This window comes from Metopolophium dirhodum, chromosome 2, assembly GCF_019925205.1.
Source record: "Metopolophium dirhodum isolate CAU chromosome 2, ASM1992520v1, whole genome shotgun sequence".
In the NCBI taxonomy this organism is placed as follows: Eukaryota; Metazoa; Arthropoda; class Insecta; order Hemiptera; family Aphididae; genus Metopolophium; species Metopolophium dirhodum.
Genome location: NC_083561.1, coordinates 2,051,017 through 2,073,237, shown reverse-complemented (window position 1 = coordinate 2,073,237; position 22,221 = coordinate 2,051,017). Strand labels below are relative to the sequence as shown.

The 22,221-nt window shown below is 30.2% G+C and overlaps 5 protein-coding genes across 9 annotated transcripts; 2 read left to right on the top strand and 3 right to left on the bottom strand.

Annotated features, from left to right (window-relative positions):
* Positions 1 to 1,343: 1,343 nt before the first annotated feature.
* On the top strand, positions 1,344 to 4,041 carry LOC132939776 (uncharacterized). Of its 2 annotated transcripts, none has more exons than XM_061007139.1 (3): positions 1,344 to 1,514; positions 2,481 to 2,743; positions 2,822 to 4,041. In XM_061007139.1, exons 1-3 carry the CDS (start codon positions 1,454 to 1,456, stop codon positions 3,854 to 3,856), a joined length of 1,359 nt encoding a protein of 452 aa, XP_060863122.1. In that variant the 5' UTR covers positions 1,344 to 1,453; the 3' UTR covers positions 3,857 to 4,041. The 2 variants fall into 2 exon arrangements, with proteins under 2 accessions (XP_060863122.1, XP_060863123.1); XM_061007140.1 differs by having other exon boundaries at positions 1,362 to 1,514; positions 2,568 to 2,743.
* On the bottom strand, positions 4,031 to 8,097 carry LOC132939775 (integrator complex subunit 11). 2 transcript variants are annotated; one of them, XM_061007137.1, is made up of 3 exons: positions 6,359 to 8,097; positions 4,705 to 6,284; positions 4,031 to 4,365 (listed from the first exon to the last, which is right to left on the bottom strand). In XM_061007137.1, exons 2-3 carry the CDS (start codon positions 6,246 to 6,248, stop codon positions 4,098 to 4,100), a joined length of 1,812 nt encoding a protein of 603 aa, XP_060863120.1. In that variant the 5' UTR covers positions 6,249 to 6,284; positions 6,359 to 8,097; the 3' UTR covers positions 4,031 to 4,097. The 2 variants fall into 2 exon arrangements, with proteins under 2 accessions (XP_060863120.1, XP_060863121.1); XM_061007138.1 differs by having other exon boundaries at positions 6,463 to 8,097.
* A 428-nt stretch (positions 8,098 to 8,525) lies between these two features.
* Positions 8,526 to 12,416, bottom strand: LOC132939777 (YTH domain-containing protein 1). 3 transcript variants are annotated; one of them, XM_061007143.1, is made up of 3 exons: positions 11,502 to 12,416; positions 9,660 to 10,130; positions 8,526 to 9,585 (listed from the first exon to the last, which is right to left on the bottom strand). In XM_061007143.1, the coding sequence occupies exons 2-3, from the start codon at positions 10,120 to 10,122 to the stop codon at positions 8,909 to 8,911; spliced, it is 1,140 nt and encodes a 379-aa protein (XP_060863126.1). In that variant the 5' UTR covers positions 10,123 to 10,130; positions 11,502 to 12,416; the 3' UTR covers positions 8,526 to 8,908. The 3 variants fall into 3 exon arrangements, with proteins under 3 accessions (XP_060863126.1, XP_060863125.1, XP_060863124.1); XM_061007142.1 differs by having other exon boundaries at positions 8,527 to 9,585; positions 12,046 to 12,416; XM_061007141.1 differs by having other exon boundaries at positions 8,527 to 9,585; positions 9,660 to 12,416.
* A 490-nt stretch (positions 12,417 to 12,906) lies between these two features.
* On the top strand, positions 12,907 to 16,864 carry LOC132939779 (ABC transporter F family member 4-like). Its single transcript, XM_061007144.1, has 6 exons — positions 12,907 to 13,222; positions 15,349 to 15,461; positions 15,518 to 15,883; positions 15,947 to 16,087; positions 16,199 to 16,311; positions 16,368 to 16,864. Exons 2-6 carry the CDS (start codon positions 15,351 to 15,353, stop codon positions 16,465 to 16,467), a joined length of 831 nt encoding a protein of 276 aa, XP_060863127.1. The 5' UTR covers positions 12,907 to 13,222; positions 15,349 to 15,350; the 3' UTR covers positions 16,468 to 16,864.
* A 2,056-nt stretch (positions 16,865 to 18,920) lies between these two features.
* LOC132938736 (18S rRNA aminocarboxypropyltransferase) lies at positions 18,921 to 20,238 on the bottom strand. The gene is made up of 5 exons (XM_061005752.1): positions 20,079 to 20,238; positions 19,848 to 19,947; positions 19,599 to 19,774; positions 19,166 to 19,541; positions 18,921 to 19,096 (listed from the first exon to the last, which is right to left on the bottom strand). The coding sequence occupies exons 1-5, from the start codon at positions 20,079 to 20,081 to the stop codon at positions 18,996 to 18,998; spliced, it is 756 nt and encodes a 251-aa protein (XP_060861735.1). The 5' UTR covers positions 20,082 to 20,238; the 3' UTR covers positions 18,921 to 18,995.
* Positions 20,239 to 22,221: the final 1,983 nt, after the last annotated feature.

Genomic DNA, 22,221 nt, shown 5'->3' with positions numbered 1-22,221 from the left:
GTACATTATTTTACAGGTTTTTACATGCTCATTGAAATGTGTACCTACCAACGGAGAATCAAAATAAATACCTTAGTACCTTACTCTCCAAAAACAGTCCTACAGTAAAATTTAATAAGAAAACAATCTCCATAGAAAACTTGCTTGAATAAATTTTAAGCAATCATTTTGATAAATAACTAACTTAGGCTACCACATAAGACTATAAGAAATTTCCCTCAAATTTAAACTCCCTAACTTATAAAGACATAATTCTCTCTATTCAGAGATTTCTCTTTACAATAAATTTGTTCTTTACAAACAATTAACCCAGGATTGGCAAACAGAGTCTTAACTACATTCAATATGTAAAATTTAATTTTAGATCCCCAAATCCCAATCCACTAATATCTAATATTTCCTTTATTGTTCTCATGGATAACCTTCCTTGTCGCTTAAAATGAAGTTGGAGACACAGCCTAAACAATTAAAAATATATATGAATAATACCATTGATTATAAATACTAGTATTTATAATCAATGATAATACTAATAAAATCTAACCCAATCAAGCTAAAGTAGTGTCTGACATCCAGTTATTTATAATCATTAATCACACACCAAATGTATTTATTGTTTTTAATTTTATAGATTGCATGGTTCACACTATATTATAGACTGTAAATTAATAATTATCATATATTTTTATTAAAAATATAAACTTCAGTGTGGGTGTATGGTTGATATAAGCAGATAACTCAACTGTCTGACAGACGGCAGCTACTAATATAGATAGTTTAAAACTGTTTACATGAGACAGGTTATCGAAAAACCCATTTTTAATTTAAATAAAAATATACCTACCTACCTACCTAAAAAGTTATAGCCTATAGCAAAGTAAATGGTTTAGTCATTTAAATTTTTAGAAATTAAAAATTATAGATAAATGTATCATAGTTCAAAGGCCAAAGTATTATTGTTTACATATTAATCAATATGTTACCTACTTCTGATTCATAATATTAGTTTTTATTGGTCAATAGTAAAATGTTTAATACACAATATTGTTAACTATTTTTTTTTATATATTAAACATATAATATTAAGTTCAAGATCTAAAGTTATGAAATATAAATTGTTTTGTTCCAATGTCTAGGTTTTAGCAACACATATAATATATAAATCAATATAACCATATAATAATATTTCCTAATAAAATGATCTCACAAGGAATTTAAGAATATTACTTAAATTTTATGCAAACAATACATTTAAATATTTAGATAATTGTAGCTCATATTATGTTTATCAAATAGTTGATTGAAATGATAAATATACATTAACTTCGGGTCAAAGGTAAATGTACATAATGAAAATAATAATTTAATGTAAAACAATTTATTAACCTAGAAACATTATTTTCTGTATACAAATAAAATATGTAAAATTGTAAAACATAAATCGTTATAAAAAATGAAAACAAATATTATTTTAGTAATAATTTTCATGCTAAATACCAAATGCCTATGTCAATGTAAGTACAACAATATTAATTACAATTAGGTAATGGAATTTATTGTAATGAGATTATATTTTTAATCTGCTAAAAATGTGTACGATTTAGATCATTAAAATTGATATAATACCAATTTTACTTAATATTTTATATAATCTGCCAATTAATATATATTTTGTATAAATTAATAACATTTTTATGGCATTTCATATTATATTGATGTCAGTTGATGGAAATTAAGTGCAGTGAGAATAAAGCTATCATAAAACTATTGCTAAGTTATATTAGTTACTAAAATTATGAAATTATTATCGCTAATGGTGTAAAATATAAAAATGTATTTTTATTTTTGATAGAAGCTGTATCATTTGTTAAAGCTAGTGCCTGGTAGAAATTTAACTGATTTTTTTTCAAAATGACTACATTTACCATGTAGCATAAAATTTGTTCTTATCATGTTTCAGAAATAATAAGATGTAATTATGTGAATTAATTCAGCGCAGTCATGTTTCAAAATTTAAAGAAATATATACTGATTCCTAATCTTAATTTATTCCTTGAAACTATTGTAAATGATGGGGTATGGCATGAAATTATTCAAATATTATTGCAATTATTTTTACAAACTAAAATATGTTAGTTAAAAATTTTGATACTAAACTTGCCACAGCTAGTTTTAATTATTTTAGTTTTAAAGCAAATGCCAAATGTAAATTTAAAAATCGAGTTGAAATATATTTCTGGAAATTTTTGTTTTTTGATTAAGCTGATAATTATATAATTATAAGCCTATAGCTTGACAAAGTCTTGGCATTGTAGAAAAATCTGCAGATATAAATGAGATTACATAATTGGAGAAAAATAGGTACTTATTTACATGTATTGAATTTGTTATAACAATAATTTCTATTCTCTAATTATTATTATAGTATCTGCATTGTTTTTCTGCCCTGTTGTAAGTGTCTAATAATTTATTTTTTTAAGTCTATGCATTTGATGATGACGTACCATCACTGTCAGAAGCTGATGAACGAATAATAAATTTGACATTGTTGACAAAAAATGTTTTAGAACATTACCAAAACCCAGACCCAGTAGGATTACCAGAAGCAATAGTACCACCATATTCAGACCCTGAACCTATACCTGATAATGAAACACCTTTGTGGAGTATGCACAACTCAACAATGAAAGGTCATTCAAAATTCAGGCTAAAAAAATTATACGTAAATTTGGTTGATTTACAGGTTTGTACACTTATAAATTACCTAAAAAAATATTATTATTTGGTTGTCTAATTTTTTTAATTATATATTATTTTATAGTTAGAATTTGGAATATCAATTGATACATTAGTGGTAGTAGGTAATTATTCTTATTGGAAAATGTATGATGGATATTACAATGTGACACTCATGCAGCTGCATATTGACGGTCACTTGAGCTTACAAGTAAGTGAATCAGGACACTTGGAGACTAATAATTTAAACATGAATATGAACTATGATAGTTTGCATATGGATACAGATAAGTTAAATATACCATTTTATGACAGTTTTGTTAATAGTTTTACACATTTTGTTGTTCAAACTATTAAGCCTATCATTATGAAACTGATTAACGTTATGATAAAAGAAGAACTTAATCAAAAAATGAAACATTTTAAACGTTTTCCAAACACAATACCACCTGTAGATTTGCTGATAGCTGAGAGTCGTCAACAAATAAAGTCAATGGGATTTGATCCATGGCGTGTAGACGACTTAGTAAATGCAGTAAATTTCAATATATTTAGTTTGGATGTCAACGAAATATGGATATCAGGACTATCGAGTATATATAGGTTAGGAGATATTCACATAAGTATACAGAATCAAACAATTATATCAGTCATACATATAGGAACTCAGGAACTAAAAGGTCATTGTCAGTGGAAAATTGGAGCAGCAGGTGTACTAAAAACCACAGGTGTTTTAAGTTTTTCAATTGATTATATACAGCTTGAGGCCAATGTAACCCAGCCAATGGACACGAGATTAGCACCATTTTTAAATGAGTTTGGTTTATCAGTGGGAAATATTCAATTACGTATGGATGGAGCAGGTACACTTGATTATTTAGCTGAGGCACTTGTCAATATATTTCCAAATATTTTAAGGAATAAAATAGTTGATGCAATGGAACTTCCTATTAAGAAAAGAATACAAGACTTTTTAGATAAAGTTGATGTGCAAGAAAAAATTGAACAAAGAATTCCACCAATAATAGATAAAATGATGGAACATAATATTACAGACATATTTAAAGAGAACGAGATATTACATGAAGATATTAACATTGTTAGTAAGGAAGATTTTTAGAATAGATGTTCAGAAAACTTCTATAGAAATATTAAATCTGATCATAAAATGTGAAAAACTATTTTACTGTGATATATGGGATATAAAATATTGGAACAAATATTATTAGGTGCCTATTATTTATTTATTTTTAATTTTGTGTTGGTAAAATTGTTAAAAATTAAAATATATATATTTAAAAATTATTTTCAATCAGCTTTATTTGAATTGTAATATTCAAAAAGGAATACAAATATCTATATTAATCAGACTTGCTCATATTTTGTAACATTTCAAGCACATGATTACCCAATGGCTCATCTTCATTAGCCCAAGAAATTACAATTTTCTTTTTATTATTATCCATACCATCTTCTACAGTCACTAAAATTGATGCCAACGATATTGATCCATCAGACATGGTAAGTTTGTTTTTAAAAATTGGCAAATTATTTTCCAGCATATCATATAATTTAGTTTTAGTTTTTTGGATTGTAGATGATTCTTTAATTTCCACCGTACAAGTAAATCTGAAAATAATAACCATTTAATTAGCAATAATTTAAAACAAAAAATTTGTTCGAGCTAAATTGCTATTCAAATTGTTTAAATATTACAGATTAATCAGTTTATTTATTAATTATTATAATAAAATAGTTTGAGTAAGCCAAGACTTGAAGAGTTGCTAATTTTAATTGTATGATTTTTAAATCAAATCAATTCATAATCTTAACACAGATTATGTGAAATATTTCATATAATTTGTAATCTTAATTTTATGTATACTCACAAAAAAAAGGTTTAATTTATTTAGTTTATTTAGTCAGTAATAACTAATATCCAACATTAAATATTATACATAAACAAACCTTAAGGTGTGTCGTTGAATATCCAATTCTTTGAAAGTATCTTTCACACTCATGGCATTTAAATTAGAAGAACCATTTTTTAAAAGGAATGCTCCGTGTACCAAGCGTTTCCCATTTCCCAAATTATTTGATTGATCATCTAATATTTCTTTAACTAGTTTTGTACTCATATTGAATGTATGTATATTTGCTGTTTCAATTTCTACAGTTTCTCCATTAGCAGGCATGTAACAATTTATGTTAAATTCTTGCATTATTTTAGCTCTGAGAAATTTCATTTTTTCTTCTTCACCATGAACCAATAACACATTTTGAGGCTCACAGTTTTTTATTAGTTGTATGATACCCTTACCATCAGCATGAGCTGAAAACGATAAATATTCAACCGACATTTTAACATCAATGAATTTGTTTGGTTCAGCTTCAATTTTTTTAGAACCACTCAAGACTTTATTACCAACAGTTCCAGAGACACAGTAACCTGGTACAATCAACATATTTTTTTCATCGGGAGCCCACTTTTTAAATATATTCAACGATAAGCCAGCATGTAACATACCAGGCGTTGCAAATACCACCATAGGACCGGGATTATGCATATACGTCTTATCAAATGGTTTAATGTGCTTGAAATCAAACATGTTCCGTTGAACAAATGTTTGCCTGACTTTTTGATTAGTCCAAGTTATAAACATTTTGTAATAACTATTAGCTTTCTCTGTTAAACCTGCTGCGAAATAAACAGGAACTTTAAGACCCATACGATCCCAGTAAGTGTCAATAAGAATACATAATTCTTGAGCCCTTCCCAATGCAAAAATTGGTATCAACACTTTGCCACCACGATCTATACATTCATGCACATTTTTCAAAAAGTCTCGTTCCCTACATCGCTTTGAATCCCTTATTGTTGTGGCATATGTTGATTCTGTTATAAGTAATGTTGGCCGACATTTGTCAATCCAAGCAGCTCCTAAATGACGGTCAGGGGTCATTGAAAAGTCACCAGTGTATACCACAGAGTCATTTCCAACTTTAATATAAAACATGGCAGCTCCCAATACATGGCCTGCATAATATGCTTTTAGTTCTATGTCATCTTTAACAGTCACAACTTCATGTAAATTCACTGCAGTTACTTTCTTCATACAATCTCTAATTGCACTTGATGTAAAATATTTTGCTTCTTCTTCATATTCAACTAAATGTTTACGCATATCTTCTAATAGAATTGGAGCAATTGCTTTTGTAGGATGTGTCATATATATAGGACCATGATAACCAAGGTGTTCAGTTAAATAGGACAGGGCACCACAATGATCCAAATGAAAATGTGAAATAATTACACAGTCAATTATGTCCGTAATATTACCATCAGATGTAATATATGAAAAGTCAGGGAATTTCCGTTCATCTTGATAGCCCATATGCATTCCACAATCAAGCATAATATTTCGATTACCAATTGTTATTAAGATGCAGCTACGTCCAACATCCTGACCAGCTCCCAACGGAGTAACTACAATGCGGTTGCTGATATTCATGATCACGGTAGGTATTGGTCTTTACTATTTAACAAACTGAAAAGAACAGAACCAAATAAATTTGAAATTATTCATAAGAATTAAGCACAAAATATTGTTTAAAATATTACATAAAAGAAGTTGAACAAATCTAGCTTATGTAAACTTTTGCATTTTCAATTTAAAAATAACTGCCGACTGACAGATTCAGTGAACAAGTTCTAAAGATGCATACCAATGATCAATAAATATCAAAAATCTATTTAATCTTTATTATTATATTAAATATTTTTTTTTAATAACACAAGACATTATTTGGTACTTTGGTAATTTAAATTAAATATTTTTAAAATGGATTGTAAAACACTAAACTTGTAATATTATTCCGTGATATCCCTTTATAGTTTAAATTATGATGATGATACTGCCTCAGAAATGCAGAATAATATTATTGTTATTGTACATTCGGTGATACTGATAAGATTTGGTGATAACAAATAGGCTCTATGCCGGCCTATGAACTATGGACTTTCCGACTTTTTATGCTTCACCACCGTTCTTGTATGCTGTGTGTTTGAGTTAGGGCCGAATTCGGTGGTTTAACTATTGTAATACGAGCACTATTTTAGTACTAATTTGGATCCATAAACCTATAGGTTAGGTTAACCATTAACCATGAACTAAGAAGATCTTCTGTTCATGTCATAAACTATTATAATATAGATCTATATTTTGATCGCCATGCCACAAAAAAAGGCACCTATACTAACAGCTATTAATCATAGATAATATTCTTCTATTATCTATGAGACAAGAGCTAATTATAAACTTCGTAAATTGCACCCAGAGTATCTCGGACTTGGTAAAAAACATCTAAAGTGAAACGTATAAGTTTTTAGTATATTGATCATAGTTGCAACTATACTAATATTCTTGAAGTTGCTCAAATTTTAAAGAATTCCCAGAACCAATACCCTCAACCATTGGTTATAAACATATACACAACAATTTCAAATGTATATTTATGTACTATATTTTAATATTTCATCAATTTATAGCATAATATTATTATGATTTCCTGTTCTATACAACATTAAGCTATTTTAGATTATTTCATAATATTATGTTATTATAACTTATAGCTGCGAGTGGGAACATAATAGTACCTTCCTATATTATATTCCTCAATATACACTGTACAGTAGGTACCTATAGGTAATGTATAGCATTTTCGTATTAATTGATAATTTTTACTTCAAAATAATCAAATTATAATAGAGATGGGCTTCCATTTTTTTGTGGGTACACAAGGCTCCTGTCCCTGTGCACCCCCCTAGTTGCACCAATAATACAGATATAAATAATAATAATAATTTATAACTGTGGTTAAGACTTATAATTTATTAACTAAGTTACTATTATAACCAAGCTGTGAATGTATTATGTCAAGTTATGAAAATATTTTAAAACTTTTCAGAATCCTGTTACGGCGCTTCAAAAATGATAATTTATTGGCAACCCCTGCACTAGGGGCTCTCGATCATAGGCGCAACTAACGTTAAAATTCTGGGAAGGGGCTAACAAAACTCTTTATTTAAAATAACCCATAGGGGGCTTATATCTAAATCAATAAGAGATAATATTTTTTTTTTTTGGGGGGTGCTAAGTCCCTCCTAGTTGTGCCAATGCTCTTGATGCTCTTTGTGGATGAATCTGGTGTCAACACGTCATTGTTGGTTGTGCAATCATAAATCGACAATAAATTATTAGCTTATTAAATATCAATTTCAATCTTTAAATTTGTAATCTTAGATAATATATTGTTATGCCATTTAGGAATGTGCAAGTGTTAAAGAAAGAGAAGTAACTTTTTCATTTACAACCTATATTGTATTATGCATTAATACTCACTGAAAATATGATCTAATAGGAGCAAAATAAATATTAATAACTAAAAAAAGATAATTATTGTAAGAGTAAGATTTATATTTATTTATCTGGTTAAAACTTTAATATTTGCATGTTCTTGGTGATAAAAATATGATTTTTAAATTGTATTAAATTTAAACTACATTAGTTTTACAGAATTTATTTTTCCTTACTTTTTAACGCTTTTGTTGAATGTTATTTGTTTGTTAAATAATAGAAACCATTTGATTGTTCCATATTCTTGAATATCAACACATAATCGTCATTAAGTAATTTTCAAAACAAAAGCCAAGAAAATGATTTAAGTTCAATATAGATTAAAGAGAAAAATATATTTACAATATCAAATACTTATAAAAACACACAGCGTCCAAATACAAATGTGTACATGAATTTAAATTTTAAATTGGTACTTATAGTCGCAATGAAAAATGTAAAAAATTAAATCAAGTATTATAAAAGAGAAATGAAAGTTGATCAAAATCATAAAACAATAAGAGTATTACTAAAAGCAAAATTAAGTCTTAATAATCACTTATGTTTGTACAAAATAATAACTTAGAACCATTTATAATCATTATAATAATAATAAATTAAATAAACAACATAATATCATAGTAGGATAAAATTTCCAATTATACAAAAATAATAATAACAATAAAATGTATTTACTTTTAAGACTAGTAATCTTAATACTAATATTTCAGTATTAGTAATCTAAGGAGGATCTTTTGAAAGTATTTTTAAAAACTTTAATGATAACGATGTCTATGAGTATGGCGTTCTTTTTCACGTCTTTGACTCGAATGATATTCCCTGAGATTAACTAATCGGTCTCTTTTGTAGTAATCTTCTAATGGCCTTGCGTACGTATCTGGTACATGTACGGGAAGCCGAAAAGGAGGCAATGGTACATCATCATAATAACGTTGTACCATTGGTGATCCGCTTAAATTATATTGGTATGATGGATACAAAGGTGGGCGCACATAATATGGATGTGATAACATTCTTGGTGGTTGTTTATGTGGTATCCCAAATCGGTAAGCATGTATATATTCTTTACTTGTTGGTCCTTCATCTGGTAAACCAAGCACTCTACGTCGTTGTCGTAATTCGGCTGTACTTATAGAGGGCTGATGATTTTTAGCTTTTTTTAAAATGTACTGAAAATCAATTGATTTGTCTTCTAGAAACATTGAGCACAATTGCAATCCAGTCTTAGCATCAACTTCTTGGCCATCACGAGCAATTTTGACAGTTTTTCCTTCATTATAAGCGTTATATAAATGAGAAGTATCATTGAATTCTAACTCTTTTGTAGTAATCCAGTCAACTTTAAATACACCCGATAAATTACGACTTCCAAGTAGTACCCAATCAACTGGTGACAAATCATATCTAGCTGCTTCAGAAATTCTAGCAAACCCTGAAGTATCAGAACAAAAGGATGGGATAAGAAAATTATAATTATCAAACATAAATTAAAATTTTAGTATTTACCTGCAAATTTACCACTTTCTTTAACTGAAAATATCAAAATTACATTCTTACATGTTCTGAAAGCTTGATTTAATTTTGTCTCATTCCATGGTCTCGTAGACCAACAATTTTTAATTTTAGCCAACTCAATATTTTCATAATTATTACTTTTTATAATGAAAAAACGAGCTTCCTTCAACAAAAGTTTTAGTTGAGATAAATATTCTTCAGATGGTTTTTTCTTAGTTGGTATATCTTCTTCTATTCTTATGTATCTTTCGGATTTAATCTTATTTCTTGTTGAAGTTTCATCAATGGAACTAGAACTGGCTTCACTTCTAGTATCAAATTCTTCATCTAATTGGTCATCACCTTCAATAATATTGTCGGTTTCATCTGTAATTTCGTCAAGCACTTGGAGTTCATCCAATGCTTCAATGGAATCAGCAGTAGATCCATGAACACTAATTGAGTCTTCATCCATCGATAGAACTATAAAAATAATAACTTCTTGAATTAATACAATACTAAAAATGTAAGTACACTTATTTTCAAAACAATAATGGTTGTTGGATCTCTATGGATAAAAATTAAAGTGAAAAAAAAATACCTATAAGTAAAAATATATATTTATATATAGATAATATGAAATCCTATGAACTCATGTATTTGATTATAAAACTTAATAATAGATTTTATCTTTTTTTTTGTTTAAAAATAACTGAACAGGGCCAGTGGCGTAAACTGGGAGTTGCACGAACATATCAGTTGCAAGAGTATCTTTTTATGACTCCAAAACTTCACGATTTCAGTTTTCAAAAAGTTGAAATATCAATATAATAATAAATAAACATGCAATTACAAAACATGAAACAAGTATTAAAACAATTATAATTTCAATTTGTAGAATTTTGAATGCTGTACAAAATAGTCAATATTCATTAATTTTTATACTCTTTGGTAAAATGAATAATTGTGTATGGTATTTGTTAAAATTAATTATATATATTTATCCAGAAAAGTGACAATCGTAATCAAGATCCTGGTCAAAAGAGTACAAAATGTAAAGCTTTAATTTTATTTTCAAGTGGGTTTGGACCATATCAACCAAATAACATCTCCAATAGATAAAGATGAAGTAATAGAAAAATTCAGCGCTGCCGCAGAATGTAGAAGCCGCCGATTACTACTGAAAGTAAAGAATCAACTAATATTATAATCTATACCTATAAATATTGTATAGGTACAGATATATATATTCAGAAACAGTATCTATTACATACAAATATAAATAGTACATATTATAAAAATCTAAATGGCAGCTGTGATTTAAAATATAAATTTTATAAAATAAAAGAATTGTTGTATTTTATGTATTCATATATTCTATAAGAAAATTATACATATTTTATTGACAGTAAGTAATTATATATCCTATTTATAGTGCATATTCATTATATATACCAATTACTAATATATAGAATATGACAATATGTATTTAAGCCTTTAAGGTTAAAATAGTTTTATTGAGTTTATGTACCTACCTACTTATAATGTTAAATTTAGAATAAAATAAAACATTTTAGGGACAAAAGTCTGTCCAACCTAGAAACTGATTGCAACCCTGACAATTTAGCCCAATATACGCCACTGAACAGGACTCAATGCAACTTCTGTACAACTCTGTCTAGAATTAGGGAGATAATAATTTAGGTACAATCATTTTAATCATCATCAGACAATTGGGTATTTGGGGTTTTTACTTTTTAATAATTTTTACATATAAATGTCATAAATTAAAATTAAAATATTCGTTATCCATAGGCGGTAGGTAGATTTTAAGAAAATATTGGAATAATGTACCTTGTAGAGATCCATAGTTAATAAATTACAGACTCGATCAGATTATTTAATAAACAAAAAAAATACTACGGGCATAAAGCAATATTATTAATTGACACCGACAGTACACAGACTGTATTCCAAACACAATCCCATTAGCTCATTGCTGTTGGACTCGCCATAACGCAGTAGGTATTTCTCAAAAACAGTTGGCGTTTTAAAACGAACGAATTTTTTTTTTTTAAACTCTTCGCCGAGAGCAGAGCAAACAATGAAAACGTGATGATCAATAGTGCATGCATAGTAATGGATACAATACATCGTAAAAAATCGATTAAACACGGATCGGGTTGAATTTTTATTAACACATCTTGATAACCAATTAAATCCCGATTACCGGGAGATCCGCGACCAACGACGATGTAAAAATAATACATATTATTAATTCGATTTGTTTTCGGGACACGGACATGTCGAGTAAAATATCGTCGTCCGTCGACGGTTACAATTATTACAGACTACATTATAGTATACCACGAAATCGTCCATTTCGCTGTGGACTTACCGCGATTTAAACTAACGATCGTTTTATTATTAATTAATCAAAAAAATAAACACTACGCGACAACACTGATGACCGATCGGTTTTTCGGACGAAAAGCGGATAGACGTCGCACGGCGGAATATTGTTGTCAACAAAAAAAACACACGAGCAGGTGTTTAAAACAATGATACTATTATTAATGTAAACAATTTTACAATTGCATGTACGAGACGCACGCGCTGTTTTCGATGCTATAGCACTATTACTTATTAGTGGCCACTAAGGTCTAGGACCCAAGTCGGAGTCATTACAAGACACAATAATAATAATATTATTTTGTGCTGAACAGTGGAATATTTTGTTATTATCACAGGTCTTGGTGAGGGGGTGCGGTGAGGGTGACTTGGATAGTGATTAAAGAACGAACCGCGTCGCTGGTGTAGTTATTTTCTTAGGAGGAGTGGCTCGTCGCCGGTCGTCACTCGTCGTCCGTCGGACATGAATGTGTCCGCCGTCCGATATCTATGGTTTAAATATACTATATATATATTTCAAGTTTCAACCATGGTAATGTCGAAGTGGTGACAGAAGCGTACGAAAACATGTGGTGATGGTTGTGAATGGTAACTTCAGGCCTCAATTCTTCCGGGGTGCGATTGGCCAACGGGTCATGGCGCACTCCGGCACACGATCGACGGCCAGTCAAATCACGAAACATCCAAATGAACACGGACACACGGTAAGTGCGTAATACACGGTACCATAATACCATGTTGTGGTATGCCCTGATCGGTGCGATTGGTGTGACCAACGTCTGAAGTCCACCGTTGGCGCGTCCTCCGGCGGCACTGCGTCTAACCGCGTTCGGTTTGTTTGCATTCGTCGCTACTGGCCACTGGGTGGCGCGGTCCGGTGCGGTTGTTGTGTATTGTATAATTGTGTTCTGACAATTTCACATCACTGTAATCCGTCGTTTGTGTGCGTCGCGGCCGTCCAAAACGCTAACCGCTTCCCGTGTTGTGTCCGTGTTTGTTATTTAATTTTCTTGTGCCTTCGCCGCCCTCCGCGTGCCGACAATCAATCGTCGCCGACGCACGGGAACAGATCAATTGATATTATCGTCGGGTGTCCAATACCTAGTCGCAGCCGATAACTGTTTACCACCGCCGATTTCTCGTCGCCGTTAGCAAAAAACATCGTAAGTATGATATTTTATTAGCACCGTAGTGCGTCGGGTAGGATTTCGTTTGCCGCCATTTTCACGTGCGCGTGATTCGCGACGCGAACGTCGTCAAAATCCTACTCTAACCTCCCGAACGATTGCCGCCGCGGTGCGTCCACACGATATCGAACTTATTCGCCGGCGGCCGGCCGCCCGTCTCCCGTTCAAAACACTATTATGGCCGTTTGGGATTATCGTTTGGCATTACGCCGGTCTGATCGTTCGACGATCGTCGCTTGTCGGTGGATCCGCTCGCGCGTTTTTTTTTCCCAAAGTTTTATCCGCTATACACGTCGGTCCTTTTACCGTATTTTCGAACCTCCGTCTTCCGATGTGTAGTGTATACCGGCACTCGTGTGTGTGGTGCGCGCGCGCGCGCGTACGTGTGTGCATGTGTGTGTCCAACGATAACGTTTTGAAAATTGGGTAAAATGAAACGGGCGATATTGTTTGTTACTAAAATTTAATGCTGGCCGTTGTAAACCGGCAGTTGTGACACTGTAGATCGTTTTATAGTTTTCGGGATCTAATCACGATTTTTCGTCCGAAACTTTAAAAACAATCTTTAATGATGGTTTTCACAAATTTTACCGCGTTTGTTGATAGATGTCTTAAAATGTTCACTGTACAATTATGGGTGACACGTGTTTTTAATATTATCGTTTGCTAACGGTTGTTTTAAACGATTTTAATTTGGAATCAATTTTTATAATGTACACGTCTACTGTCTATTGATAATTTTTTGCACTGTCGATATTATGTTTATTTCATGCAGATAGTTATTAGCATGGCTAAAATATATTTTAGGGTTTTATGTGGGAAATAAAAATAAATAGTTTTATCTTTGCCTGGCAGATAATGTCTTGAGGATAAAGTCCATTAGACATACAATTTAGAACATTTATTAAACACCTTATTACTTAATAGGTAGGTACCTATCTAAATTTAAATTATCAACCTGTAATATTATGTCTGTATATTATGTAAGATATTTGGTGTGGGAAAACCGTAAATAATAAAATAAATTACAATTACTATTAATCTGATTAAATGCCAATAACTTTTTCCTATAGTACTGCAGTCAATGTGACAAACGATGACGCAAAATGTTATATTTTATTGATATACCAATTTAGTGTTTACTCATTTTAATTTTAAAACTGAAATGTTAAGGTATACCTATATAAATATAAATATTTTTTTTTGAACCCACATAAATAATGATTCTTGAATTAAAATAAATATTTTTAATACAATATAATTAGCTGGCAATAGTATCTGTAATAATATGATAGTTGTCAACAATTGTAAATTTTTTATTATCTATAGAATATTAACTATGATTCTACGTTAAAGTAAAAATGCTGATAGCTACTTGTTTAATTGTTGCCCGTACTAAAAGAATTCGCCCGCCTCTTGGTGTTAGTTGACATCCTACAACTTTTTCGCTCATATTTTCGACTTTCTGAGGTAAATGATAATTATTAAGACTCCAAACTAATTATTATTTAACATTTCAAAAATAAATTTATTATTATTAAGGAAAGCTCGAGGGAAAACTATACTATAGTATAAAATATTTAATAATAGACACAGTAGGTACACATTCAAATCACTTAAAAGATTTGATAAATAAAAAAAAAAATGTAGCTAAACAGTATTTTTTTTTTCTTAATTCCTATACTAATTTCCATTTTATGAAATATATTTGCAAATAATGTGCAATGAATAAACACCTACTTAAAATTAGTTGCTTTTTGAAATTGTATACACATAAATTATTTTTAATTGGAGATTCCCATTATAGTGCATTTCATAGCAAATGTGACTTGACACTAATGCGCTTCATGGCGGTCTTGTCACAAACTAAGGTCAAACAAATGTGTAAAATATTCTTATCAATTTAAAATTTTAGAAACCCTAATGAAAAAACACCTCGAGGCGCGGCGCGTTAGCGTCGAGTCACATTTTTTATGAAATGCACTATAGTATTAGCACAAGCAAATGTCTACATGTCTTAAATAAAAAGCAATTAATTATTTCAGTTATAACAATATAATGTGTTTACAATTAATTTAATTTAATTTAAATTATCTTTTTAGCCATGATGAAAAGTAAGGAAGTTGTAGCAGGTGACTCAGAAAATGAATTTGAAGTAGATGAACCGGAAGAAGTGGGAGACCATTCTGATGATGAATGGGCTCCAACAGCTGCTGTATGTTTTATTAGTATAATATGTTATGAATAAATAGTAAATTATTTATTTATTAGGCCAAAACCCCTGGTAAACGAGGACGACCAGCCAAAAGTGCACCTGCTAGTAAAAAGAAGAAACCAAAGGTTTCTGATGATGAAGATGAAGAAGAAATACTTCCTAAAAAAGAGAGAGGATCAAAAGCTAAACCACCCCCACCTGCACCAATACCAACATCGGCTAGAGGTCGGGGAAGAGCAACTAAAGTATTAAAAGTTGAGCCTGAAGAAGAGCTGGAAGATGATGAAGAAGATGAAGACATTGAAGAAGACGAGGAAGATGAAGAAGCAGAGGATGATGAAGAAGATGATGATGACGATGTAGAAGAAGAGGAAGAAGAGCTTAATCAAGGACCAAACGCAAAGCCAGCTAAAAAATTCACTGTATTTATAAACTTTACTTACAATATTAAATTTCTTGAATTAAATTTAAAATATATATTTTAGTCGGGAGCATTTGTCGTACTCAAGACTGATATGATTGGTAAAGGTAACCCTCCTGTATGGAAAATTGATGGCAAGGCATTGTTACAAAAGTATATTCCATTCAAACAGGATGGTAAAGTGTTATACAAAAATACTTCCGTTGTAAGTATATTAATAACATATTATGTTATGGAATTATAAAATAAAATAATTTAATCATAACAAGTAATTTATGGTTAAATTTGCTTTTAAAATATATGTTTTACGTTTTAGTATTCTGGTTGGGGTTCCAATGTTAAAGAGCAGTACTACTCTGCACCTGTATCATTTATACAGCAAACGCGTAAAGAACACATTATAGAATTTTACAAAGATAAAATTAAGAAGTAAGTTCTTAACTTTTATTTAATTGTTTTTTATTAACAATTAAATACTATTCTAGAGATCCTAAAGTTGAAGAAGCCGCCAAGAAAGAATTAGAAGAGGAAGAAGCTGAATTAGGAGATGATGATGATGAAAAGGAGGAACAAGATGAAGCGTAATATTGTTACATTAAGCCGAATAAGTATGACTGTTCACATAAAATTTGTGTTTTAATATTTTTTTTCTGTATAATTAGTATCAGCTTTTCAATTGAATGTTGACCATGATAATTTGTATTATATTATTTGTTTATTTTGAAATCCAATTAGCAATAATAATAATTTGTAAAATTATTTTAATTATTACTATCAGTTGTAACCAAGAATGTGGATGGTATCTTTTAACTATTGTTAAATGTTTCACTTTTTTTATTCCTTAATAATTAGATTATAACTAAAATGTCTATATCCATAATTTTTTAACAAATACAATTTTATTCGTGTATTTATATAAATATATACTGTACGGTTAATAGTTATGAAACAATTAAAAAGTATAAATTTAATATGCAAAAAATTTTAGTATTTTATTTCCAATGGTTTTTAAATGCTGTATAAATGTATATGTATATACTTTATTTATATTTGAGTGTACAATTATTAGTGATGGGCACAATCGAATAGTTGAGACTATCGAATAGTATTCGATAGTCTTAATAAACTATCGAATATCTATTTGAATGTTTTTAACGTAAGCGATTAGTAGTTTTTAATAGAAACTATCGAATAGTTCGGTGGACTATTAATAGCCTAATAGGTTCTCATTTGCGTGAAACGGCTCTTAATTTTTTATTATGTTGTACGTTTGTATTGTTTTTAATACAGACATAACCACATGAGTACCTTTATCGGCAAACTGGTCGCTGCTCTATTGTAATATTTAGACTTTTGACTGACGGCGGCATCGCATTCTTATTTGTTAAGATAAACTAGTGGTGAATATTCCATCTGTTCTGGTTATTTAATTTGGTTGCGAGTTTAAAAAGATCTTATCATAGGTCTATGGGCAACCAGTACTATCTATTTGATAAATTATTCGAATAAAAACGATTCGAATAGTTCGATAGTTCCCATCACTAACAATTATCACAAAAGAGAAGCACAGCTCTGAGTAAAATTGTGGAATTATTTAAAACAAAAAGAAAAAAATTTTACTCATTTGCAAATTTTTTTGTTTGTGTGAAAAGTATCTTCCAAACATTTAACAAAAGCAATGAATATGGATCAGAATGAAAACGAAATTTTACTTTTAAAAATCATAACTACAAATAAGTACTAATAACAATAGTTCAAATAAGATTTTGGAAATATCTGTATCCTCAACATTGTCCTTATTATAATATATTAGGTACCTTTTATTGAAATATATTATTATTTTAAAACAATTAGTTTTTCTTCTTTTTACTGGATAAGTTGGATCTATCGTTTTAGTTAAAATGAAAATGGTGAAGAAAATGATTATTGAACACTACATTGTAGAATTTTCTCTAGAGAATCTAGAACTGGAACTTCCACTAGTTGTTTCTTAATCTAAATTTAGCAAGTACATTAAAATAAAATGTATAAACATACAAAACATAAATGTAAATTTATAAAAAAATATTTTGTTTATTAACAGAAATGTGAATGCAATGAACTAACATGGTTGATAAAATTCAATTTCTTAGACACCACAGCGTTAATCGCTAAATATTATATCCACAAATATGTTTTACATAATATTAATCATACACTAGTAATATATTATAATATTATATATTGGCACATATTTTAACTTTTAAGGTCTAGAAGTACAACAAATAATAAAAAATGTTAGTTACTAAAATATAAATAATAGTTAGAAACTTGCACAATGCATTGAATGCTTAAGATGTTTTAACAAAGAATCACCCACATATCTCTTAGGAAGAATTATGTTTCTTTTTCAAGAATGTACAAAATATAGTTTTAGACAACCTGAATATCGAATCATTCATAATAATTACACATACTTGATGTAAAATAATTAATTTAAATTTTAAATAGTTTTTAGGGTGGGTTGCATTAACGTCCTGTAGTGACTTACGGTGTTGCTTCAACGCTCGATACTGTAATGGTTCTGTAAGTTATCAATTGCCGGACCTGTAAACTACAGAACAGATTTTGGTTCGGTAACACTCACGGATTGATGAAATATCATCAATATTATTGGTGGTTTAATTTATTTGGTAATCACGGTTATAAATAATTTAATATTTCTTTATGCAACTCTAGCATAGTTTAACACAATGATTATCTCTATAGAATGAATAAATTACAGGTCAGGTATAAAATTTACAGCCTTCTCCATGCAACCCGCCCCAAGTTTATTATTATTTAATTTAAATTTTTGCAGGGGGCATCATAGATTTAACTATACATAGGCACATGGCAGACAGGTCTATGTTGTTGTGATAGGACTCAGTTAGTCAAAATTAACTTTTCTCAGTTACAATTTTGATATTTAGTCAATAATATTAAATATAATATAAAACTGGCCATTTACAATAGCAATAAGTTAATATTTTTCTTTTCAACAGAAAAAACTATAAAGATAGCATATTTTGATCAGTCTTTATTTAAAAAAAATATTCAGACATGATAAAAAAATTTACATGTTATGTTATCAATTAAGCTATCGATTTCTTACAGTTGTTTCTACTTTCTACATCATCCTCGCTAGACTCACTGCTTGATTCTGTACTGCTACTCTCATGATTGTAATCATTATCTAAAATAATTCATTTCAAAAGTAAACTATTTATGTACGAATGGCAAATAATTTTAAATATTGCTTTACCTAGTTGGTCTAAGTATTGATTTTGAAAAACAACAATTTCTTTCCCATCTTTACAGTTAGCATAGCCATCTAATAATTCTTGATTGAGGCGTATAAATGTTGGACCCCAATTAAATTTGGACATGTACAAATCGCCAATTTCCTTGAATCCAGCAATGTACATGGCAGCAGCTAAAGCTTCTACACAAGATAGCTTACTAGGGTGTCCATAGTTGACTGGATTAGCAGCAACAAGATATGGCAACAATCGCAAGTTTTTTTTGGCTTTTCTATGCTGCAACTTGTGGAATGGAGTGTCATTAAGTCGTGCCCAAGAACAATCCACTACAGCCACACCATATTTAGCAATAATTTGATTGTCCATAGCTGAAACACTCTGTACAGCATTAAATGTAAGCATTAATTGAATTGATAATGAAAACAATTACTTTACTTCAGTAGCAACAGGTGTTAGAACGATACCATTAAACATAGCAGACATCCCAAGTTTGTCAATCATTTCTAGTCTCATTAATTTTCTTCCAGTACATCGTTTTGGATCACACTGTTTCAAATCCCACATACCAACTTTAAAAGGTACTTCAATTTCTACGGAATCTTCACTAGTTTCTAACAGTATTAGATTAAAAAAAAAATTATATTTTATGAAAAAAAATTTTTTTTAGGTATATTATATTCTAACCACTACTGTTTTCCGATGAAGAATTGTCTCCAGAATCTTCATCCTCTTCATTAATTTTAACTTTTGACATAATTTGACATGCCGTCTCATCATCACTAGCCTAAAAAACAATATAACACACAAGCACACAACGTATAGTAAAATATTAGATAGAACTAGAGTCTACAGAGCCTTATAGATAGGCCATAGGCCTTCTAGATAGAACTACGAATGTTTGCAAAAATAGCTTACCATGATGTGATTAAAAATATTATCAAAATTAAAAAATTGTTTTGTGTATATAAAAAAACTTGAAATTGTCCAGATTTAGTCTTATGACTTATAATACAATACTATGAAATATGAATATAAATTAATATATCACAATGTTTATTTTTTGCTTACAAAATATTAATTGTTATCGTAGTTTGTGATAACACACACAAATTCAGAATAACTGATAAAAGCATAATATTTTTAGATCATGGATAAATTAATAGTATTTTTTTCCATGGTCGTTGTAAGTGCCCGTAATTTTTGGAATTCAAACTCTTTTAAAAGTTCCTTAAAAATATCCTTTAATTTTATGTAGCGTTTCGAATTCAACCATTTCACTTTCGTTTAAATTGTATAGTTAATCAGTACCTACATTGAATTGTAATGCTTTATTTTATTTTTTTATGATTTTAAGTCATATCCAAAGACAATACTCAATAGGTAATATTGCAATAATCATAATTATTATTATAATATGGGCATTAAATATTAATTATAATTATTATAATCTAACCCATGTGGTAATGCGATGTAATGTAATGGAATTTGGATTCCGGCGCAAAAATGTCCAATGAAAAAAAATCTAATCTTCACTTATCAATCATTCATTTTAAAAATTAATTTCCTTGAATAATAAATTGATTATTCTGTCAAATGCTCAGTCTGTGTCGATTGTAAATGTTGCGAAATACTTATCGTTTTTAACTTCAAGTAGTTGCAACAGATTTTAGTAAAATATTAGATGTAAATAAAATAGTGTACAGTGGATTCTCGCACAGTCGTAAACGATTCAATATTTTCAAAAAACATCGGGTTGTAAACATTATGCAAACGTAATAATAATGGTGAGTTAACTGAACTTATATTTGGTGTGTATTGTCATATTTTATGTAATATTTTAGATTCAGAGCGGAGCGATGAATGTATTGATTGAAACACCTGTGCTCGAAATTCTAATGCTGCGGGCCGACGAGAACGATAAACATACTATAAAAAAAAAAATAGCTGGCTAGTAATACGCACGTCGTCGTCACGTCGTCGTCTGGGAGATTTTCTCGGAGATCGGTCTCTGTGTTGGAAGATTTGTATTTAGCTCATTAGTAATTCTCAATTAAATCCTAACCCTAACGTACACGTACATATTATCTTCGCTCGAATAAAAGATTGCAACTAATTATTATAACATCGACGCGGTTAACGGCATACCTATTACCCGCGATATCTTAGAAGACATTGTAGTCAACATAATGGAGGCACTTACGCTGACGAAAACGACGGATACCTCGTGTGTTGTTTAGTTTTTCCTCGTCTGTCTGCCATTGATATGAGTACAACTACTGCAAGTGGTGACGAGGAGACCCAAGAGTCGGAGCCTAAAGAACACAATTCTAGGAGACGCAGACAGAAAGTAGTTCGACGAAAACGTCGAGGAGTCTATCTCTTTGCTACAGTGATGAATCGCCGAGCGGCGATGCGCTGTCCTCTGCAGCAGAGTCGGAGCTTGCTCAGATCCCAGAGGCAGCACCGCTCGGCAACAACACGGTCCTATTACAAGCCGAGCGGTTCGTTCCTGACACTGAAGGGCAAAGCTTACGCCACCGCATTAGACGATCTCCTGAGGACCATCACGTCGTCAAACGAGTTTCGGGATGGTTCAAGCGCCCAGCACCAGTTAGGTACTGACCGTTCTACGTCCTCTCGTCAGGACTCCGGGCGGTCGGAGTCGTTTCACAGCCACGCCACACGAAAGCTAAGATGACACAATAATACGACGACGACAGTTTTAACTACTCCGTTCAAGGAGGACTCAATATTATCGTGGGGATAATCCACCTGTCTACCAGCAGTGTTCGGATGAGATAAGTATTTTTTTGTTTAGATAAAGATAAAGATAATGGAACTCAAATGTATCTATAGTAGATATAAAAGATAACTTAACTCATATTTATCTAGATAAAATAAAGATACATTTTTTTTAAATGGGTTTTAAATTTAGGTATACTTTAGTTGGGAACTAGGAACATAATAATAATAATGATATAAATAATAATAATTACATTATTTATAAACCATAAACTTGGTTTGAGAATCTGTACAAATATTTAAAATGCGTTTGTAC

Bases quoted from the DNA above. Each gene is read 5' to 3' on its own strand.
- LOC132939776 (XM_061007139.1), top strand. From the start codon at position 1,454: ATGAAAACAAATATTATTTTAGTAATAATTTTCATGCTAAATACCAAA. The intron at 1,515-2,480 runs GTAAGTACAACA...TATTTTTTTAAG, and splicing joins TACCAAATGCCTATGTCAAT to TCTATGCATTTGATGATGAC. The intron at 2,744-2,821 runs GTTTGTACACTT...ATTATTTTATAG, and splicing joins TAAATTTGGTTGATTTACAG to TTAGAATTTGGAATATCAAT.
- LOC132939775 (XM_061007137.1), bottom strand. From the start codon at position 6,248: ATGAATATCAGCAACCGCATTGTAGTTACTCCGTTGGGAGCTGGTCAG. The intron at 4,366-4,704 runs GTTTGTTTATGT...TATTATTTTCAG, and splicing joins ATTCAACGACACACCTTAAG to ATTTACTTGTACGGTGGAAA.
- LOC132939777 (XM_061007143.1), bottom strand. From the start codon at position 10,122: ATGGATGAAGACTCAATTAGTGTTCATGGATCTACTGCTGATTCCATT. The intron at 9,586-9,659 runs GTAAATACTAAA...CTGATACTTCAG, and splicing joins AGAAAGTGGTAAATTTGCAG to GGTTTGCTAGAATTTCTGAA.
- LOC132939779 (XM_061007144.1), top strand. From the start codon at position 15,351: ATGATGAAAAGTAAGGAAGTTGTAGCAGGTGACTCAGAAAATGAATTT. The intron at 15,884-15,946 runs GTATTTATAAAC...TATATATTTTAG, and splicing joins AGCCAGCTAAAAAATTCACT to TCGGGAGCATTTGTCGTACT. The intron at 16,312-16,367 runs GTAAGTTCTTAA...ATACTATTCTAG, and splicing joins TACAAAGATAAAATTAAGAA to AGATCCTAAAGTTGAAGAAG.
- LOC132938736 (XM_061005752.1), bottom strand. The intron at 19,542-19,598 runs GTAAAGTAATTG...AATGCTGTACAG, and splicing joins TAACACCTGTTGCTACTGAA to AGTGTTTCAGCTATGGACAA. The intron at 19,097-19,165 runs GTAAAGCAATAT...GAATTATTTTAG, and splicing joins TCAATACTTAGACCAACTAG to ATAATGATTACAATCATGAG.